This window comes from Lygodium microphyllum, chromosome 27 (genome assembly GCF_053477565.2).
Source record: "Lygodium microphyllum isolate KBCC chromosome 27, Lygodium_microphyllum_v1.1.10, whole genome shotgun sequence".
Taxonomy (NCBI): domain Eukaryota; kingdom Viridiplantae; phylum Streptophyta; class Polypodiopsida; order Schizaeales; family Lygodiaceae; genus Lygodium; species Lygodium microphyllum.
The window spans coordinates 117,440,077-117,463,303 of record NC_141161.1 but is presented as its reverse complement, the minus strand read 5'-3'; the positions used below and the strand labels follow the sequence as shown (position 1 = coordinate 117,463,303).

The 23,227-nt window shown below is 37.9% G+C and overlaps 1 protein-coding gene across 1 annotated transcript; it reads left to right on the top strand.

Moving 5' to 3' along the window:
- The first annotated feature begins 1,809 nt into the window (after positions 1 to 1,809).
- On the top strand, positions 1,810 to 2,283 carry LOC148012749 (pentatricopeptide repeat-containing protein At4g25270, chloroplastic-like). Its single transcript, XM_087669217.1, has one exon. It carries the CDS (start codon positions 1,810 to 1,812, stop codon positions 2,281 to 2,283), a length of 474 nt encoding a protein of 157 aa, XP_087525343.1.
- The last annotated feature ends 20,944 nt before the right edge of the window (positions 2,284 to 23,227 follow it).

The window sequence follows — 23,227 nt, the reverse complement described above, 5'->3', positions numbered from 1 at the left end:
ATTGGAGATGTAGAGGAGGATTTCCATTTTTTTGTGCAGGATTCATGCTCTTATCCCATAATTCTTGGACAGCCATTCATCACAGAGATGCGCATGGAAACAAAAGTAATGGATGATAGATCTCCTTATGCACGGATTCGCAGTAAAGATGGTATGAGAGCAGTTCAGTTTATGACTATGTCTGTGAACCATGTTAGAAATAGGGATACTCTTAGAGATGCACCTTTACCCATTGTGAGGGATTCGGGTTTTCATTAGGTACCGCTGTTTTGCGAGACGATGGTGGTACAGAGCAGAGAAGATTGGAGTTCTCTCCTCCTGGCAGCAATGTTTTCTCCTCCAGTTTTGTTGGAATTTCAGCAAACAGTTCGATGAGTTATCAGAAGACTTCTAAGTTGCCTAGAGCTGCTAGGCAGTACATATGCAAGAAGGAGAAAATTTTGAAAAATGCTGATATTTTAGAGGATGATGAGCATATAGATGGGATGTATAATAGTATGGTTTGTGCAGATACGATGACAGAGATAGAAAATATGCTGAAAACTGATATGTAGAGTTGTCACAGTAATGTATTAGTGCAATCCCTGGACATGTTTCATGAAATTGCAGATTTTGTGTTACAGATAGAGTCAGAGGCTGAGATGACTCAACAAAAAGTGTTGAGTGCTGAAGAAATTCAGCAAACAGAGTTTTCGACTAATTATGATCAGCTTATAGAGACACAGAGAGCTGAAAACTTTCAGCCAACAGAGTTTAATGCTGAAATATTTCAGCATCCAGAGTTTAGGGTTGTTCCTATGCAGTCCATAAAGTAGAGGGATGAGGATATTCAGCCACACAAGAGTGCAGAATTGCTAATTTACAGCAAGATTTGAGTAATGCAGAGGATCATAATGAGGCCAGGGTTGACACGAAATACAAGACTATGGATAAGAAGGTGGATGCTATAGGCAAGATTACGGAATATTGCTCTACCAGTTCAGAGGTACAGAGTTTCATTGGAGTATGTGTGTTTTATATGATTTGGATACCCCATTTTGCACACATAGCAGATTGTTTATATCAGCTATTTTGAAAAGGGTAGAAAGTTTTTTGGGATGAGAGCCACACTAGAGCCATGCAGAAATTGAGAAAGTTTTTACAGATTCTTTGGAAGATGGTGAAAAGATAGTTTGGGTCATACATAGTCAGACGTGTCTTTGACAATGCAACATATGAACTGACAGAATTGGATGGGACAGTGCTTAGAGTACTTATTGTAGGAAAACGAATCAAGATTTTCAAGAAAAGAGATGATGAGGATTATGCATTGGAAGAATTTGCAAGAGAAGAGCAATGAGAAGAAACTCCAATAGAAGAAACAGATGATATGACAGATAATCTTACTGAAAAACCGGAAATACACAATGAAGAGAGTGATCTATTCGTGGATCTTGACGATAATGATCATGGGTAGTTGGCCCATCCGGAGGATGCGCAGGATCAGAGGGGGTGGATGTCATACTGCTGCGCATCTAAGCCGTGGAATCCACCAAAAAGTTGTGTGTGTGACATTTGTTACTTTGTACATACTTAGTTGTTGTGTTTGCATTTTTGTTCTGCGTGTGCAGTATAGTGGAGAGAGGTTTGGAGTAAGAGGAACTTATCTGTAATGCTTTAGTTGACATGTATGTGAAATGGGGGTTGGTTTTAGATGCACAAGAAGTGTTCATTAAGATGTGAGCTCAAGATGTCGTATCCTGGACGACACTCATTGAAGGATATGCTGAACATTGACCTTTCCATGAAGCATTAGAATGTTTCAGATGGATGAAACTTGATGGTATTTATCCGAATTCTTTCATGTTTGCCTCTGTGCTCAAGGCATGTGGTAACCTGGGAGCCATTGACAAAGGTGAAAATTTACTTTTGGACATGGCAAAGAGTGGATTGGAAATAGATACATCTATTGAAAGCAACAAAATTGAGATGTATGCCAAGTTTGAGATGATGTCAAAGGCTCAGGAGGTTTTTGATAAGTCGCCAGCTCGTGACCTTGTGTTGTGGACTTCGCTGATTGCAAGCTATGCTGAACATGGACCAATTATCAAGGCACTTACTTCTTATCATCACATGCAATTAAAGGATGTCTGTCCCGATGTTGCCACTATTGTTTGTGCCTTGAAAGCTTCTATGTGCATGAAAGATTTGAGTAAGGGCCAATTCATTCACATGGAGATTGGTTTAAAAGGATTTGAACAAGATCTTCCTATGGCTAATACACTTGTTGGACTATATGCATAATGTGGTTTACTCTTCGATACCAAGACCTCCAGAGGCACTGTTTGGTCCCAAACTGACATGTGATTCAGTCAAATTTGGAACATTCACGACAAACCCTGAATCAATAGCTCGACCAAGATTTCCATTGATAGCTCCACTAATCACATGGCAAACGGAGCTCATAATCGGAGGACTTACACCTCCAATTATAGAGGGAGAAAACCCGTTCCAGGAGGACCCAATTATTTACAGATCCAGGGGACTAGAGATGGGGGAGGAGGAAAAACAAAGATTATTGGGGTGAAATCGGCCTATTGAAAAAAAACTTCCTGACTGTTGGTAGACAGAGCCTGTTGGCACACCTTCCAATCCAAAATTCCTAGATGGCAGAGAAGAAGGCATTCGCGGGGTGTGCTTAACTTTGAAGGCAGGATATAAACCGTCAACCAGAAAAATGGGGAGAGACGACATCAAAGGTAAAAAAAGAAAAAGCTCTGAAGAGGCAGAAGCCGAGGAGAAGACGAGACGAGGAAGGAGCCAAAGTCAAAGGTGACATGTAGTCACGAAAGGATAGTAAAAGACGAAGCGACAACGACGAGAGAGAACAATGTGCTCAAGGAAAGATTGAGGCCACAGTGAAGCTGAAGGATGAGAAGTCAAAGAGAACAAATCAATGCAGTAGAAGAAGAAAAAGTGCTAAAGAAGATGAAGATAAAGGGTGAGGACGCTGCGCTGAAGACAATGCAGTGAAATCGATGTGTTGAAGACGATTGAAATCCAAAGGATACTGCTGAAAATCTAAAAATTACTAGCCACTATAAAAACAAAGACTTTGATGGCATTGCATTATACCCAATTGACTTCATCGACATCATCACAGGATAACTTGTGGCAGAGAAAATTGACAAAAATGTTGTAACCATTGGTCCTGTAAACAAGCTTCATCCTGATTAAATTGCTTGCATCTATGCTTATCCATATTGTTACAAATTCAGTACAATTACCACGACTTTTCTTAGAGCTTGATCTAGAATAGCACCTTATCATAGGTTTTGATTGTGAAGATGTTGATCTTGCCTGACCTGGTTCTCTTTGTATTATGCAGTTTGCCTTTGAAGATGAAGTTTAGCCTGTTGATGCTTTGAAAGGCGGAAATACATTGATGCAGGCTTACAAGCTTGCATTATAATCTCCTCATATTATCAATGTTGTGCATGAATGTAAGCAGGCTAGTGAGGCTTTGTACTTCTTATATGGGATCAAGCTAAATAATGTTTTCAATACTCAGACTGCCTATTCTTTAATTGAGGAAGTAGATGGCATTAGTGCAACAAGAACACCCTGGTTATTTACAGATTCAGAGACTAGAGATGGTGCAGAAATAGAGGTAACAAATCCATTCATGTGGCTGCTACCATATGAATGAGCTGTGTATATCTGTGAAAATTTACACCAGATCTGGTTGGCTGTTACAGATTTTTTTAAATCTATGCAAGAGAGCTGCTGTTTATATGACATGAATTTTTGTCAAGATGTTTAGTGGAGAGGCTCCCATTCAGATGACGCTGATTGTATGTCATATATTATCTGAATTTCAGCTTTCAAATTGAATTTGATCTTGCTAGATTGGCCTTCTATCCTGAAATTATTCAAAGTCCTCTGTGGTCGCAACTTTTCTTTCGAAATCCTTCGAGAGCGTGCCAAATATCAAAATGTAGCTCTTGAAGAGTACTTTAAGGCCATGTAGATAGCTTAATTCTAAAATTAGGCACAATAAAACCTGTTCCAAAACAACGTGCTGTCCTAATCCTATCTGCACCAAAACCAGCTCCATAATCAATAGGCTTCAACCACCAACGTATCCCTTAAGAAAGGAAACTCATCCAATATAGAATCTGGCCTCCAAGAAACTTCTTGAGGTAGTAAACCTCTCCATTTGATCAAATATTCCATGATAGAACGATATCAAAGCTTTTTCTCACGCTAACCTATAACAGCCTCTGGGATGTACTGAATAAGACCTACTTCATCAATAGGTGGCAGCTCATCAATTATATCTACTGGATCACCATAAAAAGGCTTGAGCTAATTAACATTAAAGACATTGTGAATCTTTGTGGAAGAAGTGAGCTCTCATCTGTATGCCAAGTCTCCAATGCGATTTAGGATCCAGTAGGGGCCATAAAACCTCTGAGCAAGCTTATTACTAGATCCATCTTTTAATGTAGAGTACCTAGACTTGGGCACCTTCAGTAAGACTAGCTCCCCTTCTTAGAACTCTAAAGGCTGTCTCTTTTCATTAGCATACATCTTCATTTGGTCTTGAGCTTTCCTAAGATTCATCTTACATTTCTAAAGAAGGGTTTGCATTCTTTCCAACTCTTCCTTCCCATGAGGGTTGATCCTTTCATTAAAGATGACTATGGGTAAGGGAACCTTCTAGCCATACAAAGCCTCAAAGGGTGAAACTCCAATACTAGCATGGGTAGAGTTGTTGTAAGCAAAAATCAGCTAAGTGTAATCAAGAATCCCATGAAGTTTAGACATCATAGCAGAATTGGCGAAGATAAGTCTCCAACCATTTATTAACTCTTTATATCTATCCATCAGTTTGTGGATGATAGGCCATAGATGGAGCCAATTTAGTGCCCATAGATGTAAATACCGCTTGCCAAAAGTTAGTCATAAACTTTGAGTCTCTATCATGAACAATCACTTGCGGTAATCCATGTAGTCTAGAAATCTGCTCCATAAACTGACTAGCCACTTGAGAGGTAGTAAACTGGATCTTGGTTGGAATAAAATGGGTTGCCCTGGTGAGTCTATCTACCACTGCATATATACTATTCCATCCCTTCTTGGTAGTAGGCAAGCCAGTAATGAAATCCATAGTAATATGAGTCTATTTACCTATAGGAATAGGTAATGGTTGTAACAAACCTCTTGGCTTATGGATGTTGTCCTTATTTTGTTGACAAGGCATACACTTCATGAAAATGTCATTGATATCTTTCCACAGTACTTTCCAATAAAAGCTTTTACTAATCCTGTCATAGGTCTTGAAAACTCCTAGATGTCCAACTAAAGGCGAAGAATATAGTTTCTCCATAAATTTTCGTGTAAAAGAAGAGGTAGAAGGAATGATAATCTTGCCTTTCAACCAAATAAAGTGATTTTTGAACTGATAGTGCGATTTTTCTTCCATAAGACATTGCTATAATTTTCGAAAAATATGGATGAATTCTTCATCCAAAAGATAAGCCGCTTGTAGTTCTTGAATCCAATCATTATGCAATTCAGCCATAGCTGAAACTTTGCAAGCCCACATACGAGAAAAACAATTAGCCAATATATTATCTTTGCCCCTCGTATGAGTCATGTCAAAATCATAATTCTGTAGTGTAGCTACCCACCGATGTTGCTTAGGAGTAAGATTAGACTGCGTAAGGAAATACTTAAGAACCTTGTGGTCACTCTGGACTCTGAATCGATTGCCATACAAGTAATGGTGCCATTTCTTAATTCCATGCAAGATAGCCAACATCTCCTGGTCATAAACATTCATGGACATTTCTTTATCTGTAAGCTTATGGCTCTCAAAGGAAATCACTCCATGCTCCTCTAACAAAACAACCCCAATGCCGTGGCCACTAGTAACACATTGTATGGTAAATTCTTTGGAGAAGTCCGGGCATACTAAGATATGAGTAGAGGTAAGGAGTCCCTTTAACTAGTTGAAGCTACTATCTGCAAGAGTATCCGAAAAGAAAGCCTCCTTCAACTTGTCAGTTAAAGGAGCTGCAATAGCCACATAATGCTTGATGAATTGACGATAAAATGAAGATAGACCAAGGAGTCCTCTAGGAGAGGTAGTAATAGTGGGTGTTGGGCAATCTTTTATACACTACACCTTCTTGTGATCAGCCTTTATCCCTTTTTCACTGACAATATGTCCCAAGTATTGCACTTCAGTTTGCATGAAAGAAAATTTCTTCTCCTTAGCAAACATCATGTGATGTCTCAATACATAAAAAACCCTCCTCATATGTGCTAAGTGATCTTGTAAAGTCTTACTATAGATTAGAATGTCATCAAAGGACACTAAGACAAACTGGAAGAGGAAAGGCTGAAAAATCTTATTCATTAGGCTCTAGAAGGTAGCTGGAGCATTTGTAAGCCCAAATAGCATCACTAAGAAATGATAGAGCCCTCGATCACTCCTGAAAGCAGTCTTGATTTCATCACCCTCTCACATGCAAATCTAATGATACCCTGACCTCAAATCAATTGTAACGTGTCCACTGGAACCCTCTAGGACACGTCTTAGCAGTCCATCGGAAAGGTTGTCTAGAAACTCCACCCGGCACTCCCATGGAATGTTGCGGGTTTTGTCATCTAGGACTTTCCGCGTCTGCCACGTAACGAAAGCGTCCTGGCCGTTTCCCACTTAGGATCGGCTGGAATTGTTGGTCATTTACTAACAGCGACTAGCGTCAGACCTGATCGAACTACTTTACGCAGAACGCCCGGTCTGAAGCGGATTCATGCTGCACTTGGTTCAAGGAGAATGGGAAACGAGAGGGATGCAAGGCTCGACCTCTCTGCCAAAAGGCATAGTCCCATTCCGTTCCCCTAAAACAGCCTGAATCGGGTAATCGGTACTTCCAAGTCATTGTTCTCTTTGCTTGTTTTGGTGATGACGATCATCCTTCTGTTCGTCGAAGACCTTGAGAAAAGTTCCCGGCTAACTGGGACCACCCATCCGTAGGACGGACCCATGGTCCATCCTCCGCACTTTCCTCGGTTTGTTTTAGTTATGTAATTACCTACCACATTAGTTTGACACATACAAACAGCTTCTTTGATTAACCCTGTTATGCACTGGTTCCTTCACGTAATCTTATCACAGGACATAAAGAAAACAATGTCAAACAACTTCTTTGTTATCATTTTATCATTTTATCTTTGAAATACAAGGAGTTCCCGCCCGTAGGCGCTTTCATAATCCGCCCGAAGGCTATCCAGTAATCCTTCCTGTGATTACTATCCCAAGTTTCCGCCCGTAGACTAGTATGCGGGCCTCGAGATCCAATCCCGAGTCACGTTAGTCTCTTGTGCAGGGCCCGGAAGGCGAGGGATTTACGGCCAGAGCCCCCTCTGGCACCCAAGCGTCCTCCTGCTCCAAGCAGAACTCAACGGAGAGACCTCTCACGGCGGGTTCGGTCCACGTTCCCGGCGCGGTTCACAACCCCCTTGGTTAGGGTCAGGCAGGCAGTCGGGGGTAACTGAAGCTGCCTCTCACGCACCAACCTAAAGCTTTAGATATATTTTCATCCTTTAGTTCATTGAGCAAACAATGCAAACAGTCCTTTCTAAACTGTTACAAGCACAATCAATTTCAGTGGTCTTTTAGCTGGCAAACTGTTAAGGAATGACTCCTTCCCTCCGAATGCAATCCGCATTCGTTCCGGAATCAATTGCAACTTGGCAAGATTCCTATCATTCTTGGGTTAGGGTCATACCCTACCCATACTTTAGTGTTTAGTTGTGGTAGGTTCCAGCGACCATGTCGCTTTGGTTTATAGTCTGGTCATTTGCTTCAAGGCAAGTAAACTTTCCTTTTCCTTGGCAAATTATTCCAAAAGTGAGTAACAGGATGATTAGACATCCTCTTGTAAGTTAAATTCTTTCAATAACTTGCCAACCTCATTTTCGAGAGATGACAAAAACTCTCTTGTGGACAAATCTCAAGACTATGCAATGTTGCGGCTTTGTGCACAATTATTGCATCTATTTCACGGAATCCTTCTATCCATTACTAAGCGTTTCTCGATCTCGGAGTTTACCTCCATCGGGTAACAGGGTTTTATTGGGTATCCTCCAAATCATTCCTAATTAGGTTGGCCCGTGGTTCTAGAAATATGCAACTTCATCGGAGTTTCATCATGATCCTTAGGATAAAACCTTAGATCATTTATTGCATGAACAACCAATTGCTTCGACATTTGTGAATGTGTGTAAGATCTTTAGATTCACGGTTCTTGTCTAAAGCTAGGTCGAATCATTATTGCACTAAACCCTAGTTAACACTTAGGATTCCTATCATATTGACTCAATCATGTCTATACGAATCCTTGTGGTTTGGATTACTTAGTCAATTCAACTAGGTTTGTCTTGCGACAAGGATGATCCTTTTAAGGGTAATAACTAAATCTAACGGGATCAATAGTTATAACTCCTCCAATTCGCGTAGACATGCGATTGATTGCCTCTACGTATCGCATGGTTCATGATAACTTTATCTTTCCTTGGTGCACGATAATCTGGCTACTAACTTTGCCTAGGACCTACTAGGTCTTACATCAATAGTGGTACCTACAACCTTGTTGTTTACCCTTTGGCATCTTATGCTTTTACACCTAATTACGGCTTTTTAATGATTGATCCTTTTTCTCATGACGACACGCAATTTATAACATTCTCCTAGCTACGAAGTAGTTACTGAAGCTCATGCAAAACTAGTGTTAATTTTATTCCATCTTACAAGCTATTTTTCAAGTCCATACGTACACTTTAGTACCCTATTAAATTCTTTCCGAATGAATGATACCTTATGGTGCTAACCTTTTCCTATGAAGTCATTATGAGAAGTATGTTACCTAATGTGCAGTATACGCTTATTTCTAGCATGTCTAGGACGAAGATAATGCACTTATAAATTCCATTTCTTTGCCTAGGTTTAGACTCACTACCTTGAAACGGTACCAAAACTACATGCATCTAACCTTCTAATCGTTCAAATTCATGACAATTTCAATCTTACCTATCGTTCAAGAGATGTATTTCTTTCCAATTTTCATATGCTTTGAAATTTAAGCGAAAAATGCAATTTCCTTTTATGGGCTAAGTGCGCCTAATCATTTCCTTATGCGGAATTAACACGGAAGAACCTGGACTTGTGGAGTCGGGGAGATGTCCACTTGTATATTCGGAGATGAGCCTCCCGCGGTCGCCTCTTGGGATCTTTTCGGGGCCATTGTACACGTAGGTTCGGTTTCTGAATTCGCTTTCGTCGCCTACGGATTGTTTTGCCTTGACATGCAACCTTCCGGCCTTTGCCTTTCCTCGCAGGCGGAAGATCCTTTTACGGTAGGTCGCTTGTGGAGAAGGGCCTTAAAAGACTTCGCGGGACCCTTTCCGTTGGTCTAGTGGGATCCTTATAGCCCCTCTTCAATTTCCGGGAAAGGGGTGTTAATGGACCTTCTTCGAAATTGTGGTGGGAGGGGTATTTCGGGACGGTGGTGGAAAAGGCCTTTGGAAATGGGTGGAAAAGTGTCGTGTGTGAAGGGGGGTTAATGAGGCCCCCTTTGGAAACTTCTAAAGAAGCTTCCAAAGAAGCTTCTTCTTCAGAGAACACGTGGGCAGGGGAAACGTCGTGGACAGCGTGGTGGTGGGATGGCGGCCTGGCGACTGTGGCGACAGCAGCGGCGGACTGGGGCGGCAGCAGCGAGTGGCGTTGGCTGGGCGGTAGCGCGACGGACTAGCGGCCTCTTCACGGCGATGACTTCACCTCCTTCACGTCTCCTTCTCACAGCTCCTCCTTTCCACAGTCTTTCCTCTCTCTCCCTAAACACACCCCCTTGATGGGGGGTGTTTTTATAGGCCTTGGGGGTGGGGAAGGGGGTCTCCACCCACGTGGAGAGCTTCCCCATGCAACCCTCACTTTGCCATCCTCCCCCCCCACACTCCCTTTCCTCCAGCCATGCATCGGCTGGGGGAAGGGATAAATATAAAAAAATTGCATTAATTTAATTAAATTGCCCCTCCCAAGAGGGTGTTTTTGCGGTTCTTGCGGTTTTGCCCTCCCGGTCTTGATTTACCAAAACGGAGGACCCTATTTCACGCGGGCGGCTCACACCTTATGCGGTCAATAATTTCAATGCAAGAGATACCCTTTGCACAGGGTTACACGGCGTGCGCAAGGTTAATATTTACGGTACGATCACGCGGAAATATTACATCAATCTTCATAAAGAATCGAGTCCCCTTGAGCTCATCAAGAAAATCATCAATCCTGGGTATTGGATATTGTTCTTCACTGTGATCTTATTAAGATCCCTGTAGTCAATGCACATTCTGAAAGATTCATCTTTTTTTTTTACTAACAGAACTGGAAATGCATAAGGTAAAGAACTTGTTTCAATAAATCCCATCTCAAGAAGTTCCTTGATTTTCTTGGCTACTTTCTCTCGTTCACACTTAGATAATATGTAAGGTGGCTTATTGATTGTCTTTGAGTTGGGCTCCAAATCAATAGGGTGATCTACTGCTCTCTTGGGAGGAAATGAAGTAGGCACCTCAAATAAATCTCTATACTCCTCAAGAAGAGATATCAAGGCTGGATGGTTTGCTACATTATTGGGCTGATTTTGCATCTCTATATTCAAATGCAAAACAAATATTTGTGAATGCCTCTTGTACTCCCTTTTGAGTTGTTGAATGGTAAAAAGTTGAAAATCTAATCTACTAGGAATTCCCTGTAAATGGATGAGCTATCCATTGAAGATAAACTCCATATACAACTATGAGAAATCCATAGTGATCTTGCCTAATGTCACCAATCAATCACAACTGAGTACAATGTGTATAGGCCCCATTTCCAAAGTAATCTGGTTCACTTTTGCTTCAAAATTTTCAGTCCGTTGTAAAGAAACCTGTGGGCATATCTATGTGATGATTTCTTCTTCACCATTGGCCACTTGAACTCTAGTGGGTTGCTATAAGTCTATGGGAATACAATTCAGCTTGTCCATAATGGACTTATTTACAAAACTATGGGTACTGCCACTATCTATCAGAATGAACACAACCTTTTCATGAATGTTACTCTTCATACGGAGTGTATTAGGGCTCTTAGAACCTATCCAAGAATCCATGGAAATAGAACAACTAGTGGCAGCATGTGGCTCATAACAAGTCCCATGTGGATCAAAAGGAAGAGAGTCGGCTGGATCATATAAATACTCCTGCCCAACTTCTTCCTCAAGATCTTCATTTTCAGCATTGAGTGCAATTGCATTAACTTCATCCATCTCATCTTTAAGATATTCAAAGAGTAACATACTGTAAAGCTTGGGTTTGACATTTTTATATACACACTTTGAGGCATGATCAGGTGTACAGTTTTCCCCACACTTGAAACATAAGCCTTTCTCCTTTCTTTCTTTGTAAATATCCAAAGGACTAGACTTAGGATTCATGTTGGCTGAAATGGATTTAGGCTTGATGTCCCCTTGTTTGAAATCAACTCTAGGACTATTTGATGTCTTGAAATTACTTTGAGGTCTAAAACATTGAATAGTGGATAAGTTGGCACCCTTAAGCTCCCATTTGGCACATGATTGCTGCCATAAGTATTACCAATTTTCCCTCGTTTAAAAAAAGTCATTGGCTATCCAAAACCAGGTTTAAATGAAGATTCTCTTCTATATTTCCTTCTATAGTGCTCTGCAAGCTCAATAGCCTTAAAGAGAGAAGTAGGGTTTTGTGCCATGACATCAGCTAATAAAGATGGCTCTAAACCATACATGTACTTGTGGAGCTTAGCCTTATCACTGATATTTACTACGTACATGGTTAGGTTGAGAAATTGGTTAGTGTACTCTCTTACACTTAGGCCTCTTTGTTCCTAACCATACCACCTCTGTACCAATTTCTCTTTTTCAAGAGGAGAGACAAATACTTCAACTATAAGTGCCTTGAAAGCTTCCCAATTCTCTACAAGTATGTTTTCCCTTTTTATATACCTCCACCAAGTATGGGAAAATCCATCCGAATGCAAATAAGAAAAATGAATCTTCATGTCATTAGTTTTGGGGAATATGTCAAAGTAAGATTCCATCTTAGAGGTCCACTCCTCTAAGTCAGATGGTGAAGATGACTGACCATTAAACTTGGCTAAAATGATCTTTTCCTTCAACTCTCTTTCATGGAATGGTTGTTTTCCCAAAATAGACTGATCATGAATACCATGCATTGAATCCCAAAATTGAGATGGAAATCTCCCAATAGGTGGCTGAGAACCACTATGCAATCTTCTTATTGGTAGAGGACCCCTAGGAAGTTAAGTATTCAGCCTAAAAGCTTGAGAGTTGGCTCCATTCAAACTGCCCAAATAGTCATCATGCCTTTGTGAAGTCTCATCTACTTCATATTGGCTATTTGGAATGCCTCTTTGTCCAATAACTCCATGACCATGACCATTTTGGTTAGATGCCTGAAGTGAGATTGAAGCCTCACTGTTTGAATAGGCTTTCTCCTTGGCTTCTTTAGATCCCATTTGCATCTGCATCCATTGGGAGAATTGAGCCATAATTTGAGCATTAGATTTCACCAACTTGTCAATAGAAGCCTTTTTTTGAGTCGTTGAATCTACTAACTTCTCAATGGAAGACTTTGTTTGATCAGTAGAAAAAATCGTTTGCTCCATTCTTGATAGTAGTTCTCTATGCCTTTGTTCATGTATGCACAAGGTATCATTGAGTATAATGATTTTCCCTTGTTGTTGAGGCTCTTCAAGGCTCTCTTCAGGCACATTATCCAACATGGAATCTCTAATTTACTGAGCATAATCATCCTAGATCTTATTTTTACCCTTATGCCTTGCCGTAATAGTGTTGTCCTGCAATACCCCCTGTCAGAAAAATGGCTATAACTTTTGCTAGGAAACTCCGATTTCAAAACTTTTTAGTTAAAATCAAAGCCAGGAATGCCCTCTTCAAGATGAGCTCTATCTCTTGATAACAAATTTAGGACAAAAAATTCTGCAACTCAATCTTTGAGTTTGAACTACTAGGCTTGCACCTTGTTTTGACCTGTAAATGCCTTATTTTGACCCTATAAGGTAAAATAGTAATTCCAAATGGTTACCAAACCCTGTAAAAGGCTACGTAGGACCTGTGGGTACCTTGTAGTACCTGCACTTGTACTTCAGTAATGAAGAGTGTACCTATAACAACCTGTAAATGCCATGTACTGCCCTATAAAATCCTTATTGTACCCTGTTTTGATCCTGAAGATACTTGAGCCTTTAGAAACTCTCAAATCTTCAATTGTCCACTCATTGTACCTATGTGAGGGATAAAACGGCATGACAGGCTCCCTACACGAGCTCCGAATCACCGGGAGGTGGGCAACATTCCCCCCGGGTCGGTTGGTTGCACCCCTTCGGGATCTTTGATAGTGAGGGAGGGTCACCTCTCTTTTGTCCCACTATCTCCCCTGGCATCCACTTGTTTCCTTGTTAGGTATATCAACATGGCAATGGCATTCTATTCTAATCAACCAATATGAAATGCATTGTTGAAATATTCATTCAGTCCTTTTCATGAGATACAATTGAATGAAATCTGGAAAATTTGGATAAGGAAAGGGTCTTACCAATGCAATTCAGTGACTCACTGATTACTTTAGTACTTACCCTTTTACAATATTTTAGTTTGGGCAAAATAATTCAACCAAAACAAGTCAAGGTTATGCATCAAACTTGGCAAATGATATCTATGATGAGATTATGATTGAATCAAAATTGAAATTCAATGGAATAGGCTGAAATTAATGGAAAATAATACTAATATCTGATTTATTGATCAATTCAAAGAATTAATTTATCAATAATCTCTCATCAACAAGTGGAAAAGAATTAGCAAGTGGATTATTGAGAGATTTCAGATATTAAGCGAGAGAAATACCTTGATTAAGCTTGAAGAAGATGACCAATCCCATTGATGGATGAATTCTTCAAAAGCCTCCATAAATCCACCATGAAGTTTGAAATATCCACTAAATCAGTCCATATGAGCTCCAATATGCTCAAATCCATGAAGAATCAATGCCCCGTGATTGCTTGAACACTTGAATACCAAAGATTCAAGCCTCTTGAGGAAAAGCCCCAGAAAAAAACTTCAATATGAGCTCCAATGTCCTCCACGGGCTAAAATCTTTACAATTTGTTGAATAATCCTCACTGAGATGATGCCACAGGCTGAATTGATGAAGAATCCTCAAGAAATTGTTGAAGAATGAGAGATTGGGCTGAAGCTTTCATGGCTGCCAATGGACTATTCATGTAGGGTTTCAAGATAGAGAAAGGATGAAGAATATAGCCCCATTTTGGAGTCTACACATTAGAGAGTTGAAGTAATCAATGCCAAAGACCATTGAGAAGCATCAATGTTGAAGATTGGCTGAAGATTAGTGAGAAACAGGCTAAAAAACAATCAGCACAAATTTCAAGTTGTTGTCATGCACACATGGTTGATCCTCGAGTCAAGAAAATGGTATGCAACCTATAGCATTTGATGCCTAGAAGGCCATTATGCAAGCCATTGTTGAAAGAGAACAAGGATCAGTGAATAAGAAGAAGATATCAGCTGAAGAACTCCATGGAAGCTTGGCCAAAGCTTGGAGAAAGAGAAAAGGAAGACCTCTTTTAAAAAGTAACCACAGTTTAACCCCAAACTAAGCCTAGTTAACTCTCCTTTACCCTAGTTACCTCCAGTTTTGCATGGAATTTGATGACGACCTACCAATTTATCCATCCTCCACCATATCTGACCTTGCAAATCTCCAGATGTAAACTTTTACTAGTTGTAGATGGTCTGTAACACTCCACTAGTCACTGTCATTACCAATTACTTGTCTGATATTGATTTTTGATGGAGAAAATAGGATTGAAAATAGAAGAAAAAATGGATCAAAGACCAATGCTCTGATACTACTTGTCAAAGAGAGAAACAGAGAGAGAGGAATAGGAGAGAGAAGACTACAGAAGAGAGAGAAAGACTGTAGAAAGAGAGAGAAAGAGAGTGATGAGGAGCGAGAAAGACTAGAATTGGAGAGAGAAAGACATGAAAGAGAAAGAAGCCATAGAAGTTGTGAGAAAGATGGGAGAGAAGGATAGTAATTATATCAATGTGTCAAAAAGATATGAAAATTTACATGTTCTCTCATTTTATACCAATGTCAATGTGACACGGCATAACATCAATATTATTTTTACACTAAATCCTTATTCCCAGCTTCTTACAGCTTCTGTAGAGCCATTACATTCTTAGGCTTTATCAACCCATTCTCCTATTATCCCTAGAGGCTTTCATGCTAATAATTGTACACTAATAGTACTCATACTAGAATAGAAAAAACATGCCATGTAAACAGGGGTTATTGTTTGCAAAGTATTGTCTTAGTAGGTTTAATAGGCCACTATAACCAATATATTAGCCTTAATCATTTTTACGGAACTATTGGGAGAATAAAAACAAGGGTGCTAATGAATTGAGGCTCTTTATTTTAAAGGTTTAAAAATGATAAGCTTTAGTGATGGATTAACATGGTTCACCACTATGGTTTTGTAGCAATTGATTAATGAAGTCTATCGATGTGGTTACTTGGGGGGTGGACGTGCAATGTTCCAGGATCTCTAGAGTTGAGAACGAGAGCCAATGTTAGTGGCAATCAAAGCTTTGTAATAAATCTTTAAATCTTACAGTTTAGAGCTTAATGCTATAAGCATGTGATTAAATTAAGAAATGGGTGTGGCAACTATCGGTCTATCATGACACCAAATGATTTCTTTCTCACATCATTGATTATATAAAGATGTGGAAAAATCAAATTCAAATTCCAATTGAAGGTGGTTTTGAACGACAAGCCTCTAGTGCCATCCTTTTTTTGATGCTACAATAGTTAGAGCTTCGTCACATCATCGTTGATGATTTTGAGCAAAGGTGCAATGGTCCAAAATAGGCACACATGTATGATGGAATCGGTGATGATTAAGGAGGGCTCCCCTCACCCCCCCTACTTTAGTAAAAATGGCTACCCTTACAAAAGATAAATCACTGCTCTATGCTAGTCATGTGTTGACTATGAGGGCACAGATGATGGAGGAGAGCGTTGAGATATCATGGATATTTCCAAGGCTACAGTTGATGTTTAAGAACATGCCTCATTAGCCTTGAAGAATTTCAAGGTAGGTCTTTGTAAGACTTAACCTTTAAGCCTTAATGGCTAAGGGTAGGATAAGCGTCACAGGAGAGAGAGAGAGAGAGAGAGAGAGAGAGAGAGAGAGAGAGAGAGTTCTTTGATTTGTACTAGAAAAGCGAAAAATAAGGAGGACATAATTTCTTGATATTGATGAAGGTGATTTGACAAGGCACTTATTTAAATCAAATCACATATTTAACTAGGTTGACACATTTACCCACATGCTTGAAAAAACTATAAAATATTTTCAACCATATCTAAGAAAAATGAAACATCGTCTCTTTTAAATTATGCATTACATGAACAATATTTACAAGTTTGAAGAGCTAACAAAATTTGGTTGGGGAAACTTGTCATACAACTTGAAACATTGTGTTGATGAAGAATACATTGCAAAATATAAATTAATGGAAAACCAAAAATTGGCTTAATTGAAGTCTGAGATCTAGTTGTTTTTATGTCTTTTTTAAAACATGTGTTTGCTTCTCTTTACTTTTCTTTACTACTCTTTACTATTACTTATTGTTGATGGTGACAAAAAGTAAAAAAGCTAGACTTGAATCTTTTGAAAGATTGTAGTTGCCTCTGCTAAATAGAAATGAGGATGGTCAAACAGAAGCAAACGAGTAATAAATTTCAAGTAAAATAATTACTATTTTCATCATGGAAAACAACAACAACTAATCATGCATTATATAGTGATATCTAGCTACTTACTGAAAACTAACCCATAATAATTGATTTAATACTATGACGAATCGAATTCTATATGAAGGGCCTTTACCATACAATAATAAATTATAGTGCACTCATATAATAAGTTGCGAATCATTGACAAATAAATAAAAACTACAATAAATAATATCAACTTATTTTCATAGTAAATTTTGATAAAATATTGTGAGAAATAAAATTTCATAACATTTCCTAGGGGTCAAAAACCACATGCAAATGCTACTTCTAGTGGGGAATCTACATCATATATTAGTGCTACTTCCTACGGTAAATCTACTTTATAAAATTTGAACTAGTGTTACCTTCTACAGCCTCTATACTGTAAAGTTCCATAGATTTTACAAAAAATACTACCTCCTACAATGAATCTATGCTCCTTAACTATTTAATGTGATAATGAGTGGTAAACATCAATTAGATTATCATATGTCAAAGTTAGCATTGAATGGGGTCTATCCTATGGTTGTTTTGCCATGAGCTTGTTGTCCTACTCATTGCAAGAAGTAGAGACTACCTTTGTTAGGACATTCACCAAGATCTTGTTTGTGGACTCAACTTGGCCGTTAACTTGAGGATAATATGGCGAGGACTTCCTGTGGATTATCAAAAAGGTGGATAGTAAGTGAGCAATCCCTTCATTGATGAGGTGTCTGCCTTTATCTTGCATGGTAAAAGCATTGCAACCACTATTGCACACACGTATGCTCACTTTGTACCTTAACGCACATAGACAGAGTGCACATAGACACATTTCACATAGGCGGGGAACAACTTTCTACACAAAATCTTTCTTTATCAAGCTCTACGACTCCCATCCACATGAGTTTTCGCCCTTGAAAGATGACCCTCCTCCAAATTAATAGCCTCCTATTAGCATTAGGTTTTAGAAAGCTAAGATTTTTGTCCTTTCACATTGTATAGCCATATTTTTCCTTTTCATTAAAAAAAAATGTAATACATGACTTAGGCCTTGATACGCATTGGTGCCCATTTATCTTCAATAGTGGAGCATCCACCAAAGATAAACTCCTAGTCAAAATCTACCTCACATTCAATATCCAATGCCTTCTAGGTTAAAATCAATCCCATAGCTATTGGCAAACTCTTAGCCATGTGAATGCAAATTGTTAATATCCACTATGTGCTTATACATGATAAAATAGAATAAAGTGTTTCTTATGCACTATTTGCATACCTATTTGTGCCAACTTCACTTCGCCTAGGGAAAGTTTTCAACTTATTTAGGAAAAATCAAGCTTTCACAAAATGCATGACATATTAAGCCCTCCCCTGAGTCTACAAACATTATATCCAATGATCTACTTGGATCCAATACAAAGACAATTCCAACCTCATCATGTTGATTAGTAATGGATACTTCCTGAGTACCTCCATAGAATATACAACTATATCACCATCATCCCATGTAAAGTACTTTTTTAAGGCCAAAGAAAGTATCATAGAACCGTCTAAATCATATGCATATGAAAAATGAAAGTTGCCCTTTCAATAACTATGCTTCACAAATATCAAGCCTACATAAACTACTTCATCATCTTGCTAACTCTAATACTTGTCTCCAAGCTCCCTCGGCAAGCAATAGAGAATACACAATAAATATGAGAACAAATGAAATTGCTTTAATTTCAAAGAAACTAATATAAAGATAGCTTTTTGGACCCGTGTGCTTCCAGCATGAAGCTTAGATGGCAATTCAGATAGATCAAGGATAGATCATAGGCAAAGAGCTTAAGGCTAGTTGTTGGATGAACTTTGACAAGGTAAAACATGGATTGACAATGGTTTTGGAGGGGTCTTCCTTTTATAGCTCCGAAAGGTAGTCTAGTCAGCTTGTTCAACCATATTATGAACCTTCCCTAGTTCACCAAGGAATATTTTAGGAAATATTTTCTACAATTTCCATATCTTGCAACTTGACACATTGTGCCTCGAGTTGCTACCAACATAACTACTCTATCTAACCCAAATGCTAGATCCATAAAAGGTCATAGTAATAGGCATGTAGCTCATGGAATCATTGACAAAAGGATAAAAGCATAGTTAGGTGGTATTGTTTTTTCACTATTTTAGCAATTTTAATCAAATTTACACTTTTAAAATATTCTTAGGATAGTGTTTGCTTTAAAGTATATGTCTAGAAGTGTCAAAACTGCTTATATTAATTGATATCATTGAAAAGTACTTTAGTTTAATTATAACATTGATTCAATTAGCCTATTTCATGAATAAATTTTCTTACAAAAGTGTTGTCAATGAAAGTGTCTTGGGTACCACCTAACCATGCTTTTACCCGAAACACAAATTGTGGAAACTACATGGAATGTCGAGGATTATGACAAATTCCTTTGCTTATTACTTCAAAGGTATCAACTTATAAATTGCCTATAAACAAGAGTCGTGAAGGGATACCACTACTTTAGTGATGAAGCTAGACTAGTGATAAGTCAAGTTGTCTTGATTGAGCTTATCACTCTTAGACTTCAAATTTCTTGTGTTAGTGTTTCTTTTAGAAAGTCATTGGCAAATTGACAGCACACAATACAAGTCGACTACACAATAATCGATACTTTTCTCTTTTGGCTTCCTATCTTATGTGCATTCTTCGCATTTTTTATGACTTATAAGATCTCAAGCTCTCTCTCTCTCTCTTGCTCTCTCTCCCTGGCTCCCATCTTTTCACACTTCATATGAAAATATGATCTCATCTCTACATGAGGCTAAGTTCTTCTATTCATACCCACAGAAATTTCAAACTCTCACATGGAGTTTTTTCTAATATTCAAATGATTAATATGAGAGGAAATTGGGGGATATATTCCTCCACTCTCTTTCTCCACATCCATCAACTAGTGGCTCAAACAATTCCTTCATAATTAGTAGCATGCTCATGTTGACCCCTTATATGATGGTCCATGACTTTGATATCTATGAGGTAGATTTCATTGATCACCTCACACTATTCTCTTCTTGGTTCTAAGATAAGATACCGCATGAGTTCAAAAGAAAGGGTATTATAGTTAGTAAAGTTTATAGGAATATATTTACAAAAGGGGTTTTTAAATTAAAATTTTTAAAAAACCATAAGTTTAGTAAAGTAAAAGGGATCGTTTAGTAAAGTTTACAGGAATCTATTTACAAAAGGGGGTTTTAAATTAAAATTTGAAAAAATCATAAGCTTAGTAAAGTAAAAGGGATCATTTAAAGGTGTTGTAGCATATAAAGAAATGATATTTCTTAGTATCATTTGAACACACTTTATATAGATGATTTCTTATAGGTGGACCCCTTGGGGTCGATGGATTACTAATCTGCTCTTACTCTTTGTCATACACAAAGATTTAGCACCTCAACAACATGTGGTACATCATGTTTAATCAATGACCTTGTCTCATCCTCTAATATTGTGCATTTATCAAGAAAGAGGCTTATTGCATTGGCAAAAGCTAGTCTAGCATTGATTGCAACCTCGCTATTATAGAAGAAGGCCACCCTATAGACAATCTAAAGCAACATTGATATCTCATTATAAAGATTTCTTATCCTAAAGGAGATTATGAGCTTTTAAAAACCCATGTAGACATCAAGTAACATGGTGAGATTGATCACATCCATCAATTACTTCCACGATTTCCTCTACATTTATCATATTTGGACCATTCCTTTTAATGCTTTGCTTTTTTGGATGTTATCATCTCTTTGATCTACCACATGGATAATTATTCTTGATATACATCTACATTTCTCTCCTTCCAAGCTTCTACCCAATGTCCAACCTATCCTTCATTATCTCTCACTTCCGCAAAACCTCCATTAGAATCCAACCCATTTTTCCCTTGGGCCACTTCTTTGCACTCATCCTTGAGCTCAAAATATGATCCAAAGCATATAGTGAGTGGCAACAAATAATTATCTTTTCAGAGATTCAATCTTCTATAGTTCCAAGCACGTTATTACAGGTGGCTCTTGAGATTTCATTTCCAAGTCTATTTTACAAGTAGGGGAGATATAGATGACTGGATCTTTACATATAAAAATCCTCATCAAGGAGTATGGAAATGTGATAGATATCCTTGAGTAAATATTCAAGTAAGATGATGTTTCTAATATAAGATGATGATTATAAAAAGAGAGTCCATTAGTCAAAGGATTTCCATGAGATGACTTCAATACATGGGCACCCATAAAGTATCACACTAGAGAGACTAGGAGAAAAGGTCCAATCAAATAGAGAGTCATTCTTTTGTATTTATTAGTTACAAAACTCACAAGAACGTCCTATATTGATATGACATGCTAGAATCCATTCATCCCTTTGTAATAAAGTATTACATCAATGATTTGTCTTTGTAGGATAATAAGGATTACAAAATGGAAATGCAATTGCAAGGTTTTTAAGACTACAAAGTGCTTATAGAAGGAGTTTGTTTCATATACAATTTGAATGTGACACCCCTCAACATGGATAGACCAAACTCAAGGTTCAAGAGAAATGGTCAAATTTATAGGTTATTAGTATATGTTACAACATTTCTTAAGAAAAGACCTCATGACAAGCACAATGAATTACTGTAAAAGCAAGATGCTTTAGTTGACATGTTAAGGACTCAAAGGACTCAACTTTAGTTTACTTACATGCAAGATCTACTCAATGAAAATCCCCTCTAATAGTACATTACTTTAAGAGGAGAATCCTCATATCAACACTCTTTCCAACCAAATACAATCCACCTTCTTTGAAAGTGCTCATCAATGGATTATGGTGTTCATGGAGGTCTTTCTCTCAATCAATCAGTTTAGAAATGTTTGTTTCAAACTCCAACTTGTCTACAACTACAATCCATGCCTAACTAATATCTAACTTAAATTGACTCTCAAAGTTGTCATTTTAGGCTGCTAGGATGCGTGAAGATGTAAGCACAATCATTCACATTAGTAGTTGACTAAATTTTCTACAAATAGCCAATATGAAAAATTATTTAATAGTTTTTTTTGGAAACTTAACTCCCATCCTCATGCTACAAGGATTAAGCACTTTTGAAGCCTCAAAAAAGTTGTGGTCTAATGATAAACTTATTGAGACTTAATTCCCATCCTCATGCTACAAGGACTATTGTGTAGTAGTGTCAACATCCTTATGAATTCTTGAAACTGTTTGTCATGAACTACCTTTTACACACTTTCCAACAACTTATTTGAGTTCCTTGGAGTCCTTCATATGTCAACTTTCCAAGAAGGGACCAAATAGTTATCATCATATTGCATGGGGCTTTCATGACATTCAGAGCTATAGCAAGATAGTTACAAGACAAATACCAACACCAAATATTACCAATTTTTTTTATAGATCATAGTGATGCCTATTTGTGTACTTCATAGCTAGTTTTTTTAGGTAACACTAGTGAAAACCATGTGCATCATTTATAAGGGCATTTTTCAAGCTTGCAAAAAAAGCCCAACAATGCAATTAAAAATTGGACTCAATACTCAACAATGGGACATCCGACATAAGTTGGATACTTTCAAGAGCTTATTATGAGTAAGAGTAAGAAATTGATCAATGAAAAGCTCATCATTATCATCATATTATTCTTAATCTTATCCATATGAAGTAACTTTCAATTGTACATTACAAAACATTACAGATGCATTGTGTGAAATATAATGGGCAAATAGGGCCAAATATATCACATTGAGGTCCAAAAGTTAATCCTTCTCCAAAAAGGAATTCCAATAATAAATGTGATTATAAAAAAAGGTTAAATAAGTGTTGTGACCAAGAATTGGTGTTGCTTAAATAGGGCTATGCTCTAGTTCATTTTGTTCTAGTTATGTCCATGATGTAAAGACTGTCTATTCCTTTTAAGACAATAATTTTAATGTTTTCTCAAAATTGAAAATCAATAGCTATACTCATAAAATCTTACAAAATATCTTACAAATTAAAATGGTGTAATAAATAATAAATATTTACGATTTCTTCAACATTAACTACAAAACACTTCGGCACAATCAAATTACCAAACCACATATTTAACTAGGTTGACACATTTACCCACATGCTTGAAAAAACTACAAAATATTTTCAACCATATCTAATCAGAATGAAACATCGTCTCTTTTAAACTATACCTTACATGAATAATAATTACAAGTTTGAAAAGCT

What these genes read in the sequence shown, in the direction of transcription:
- LOC148012749 (XM_087669217.1), top strand. Translation starts at nt 1,810, where the DNA reads ATGAAACTTGATGGTATTTATCCGAATTCTTTCATGTTTGCCTCTGTG.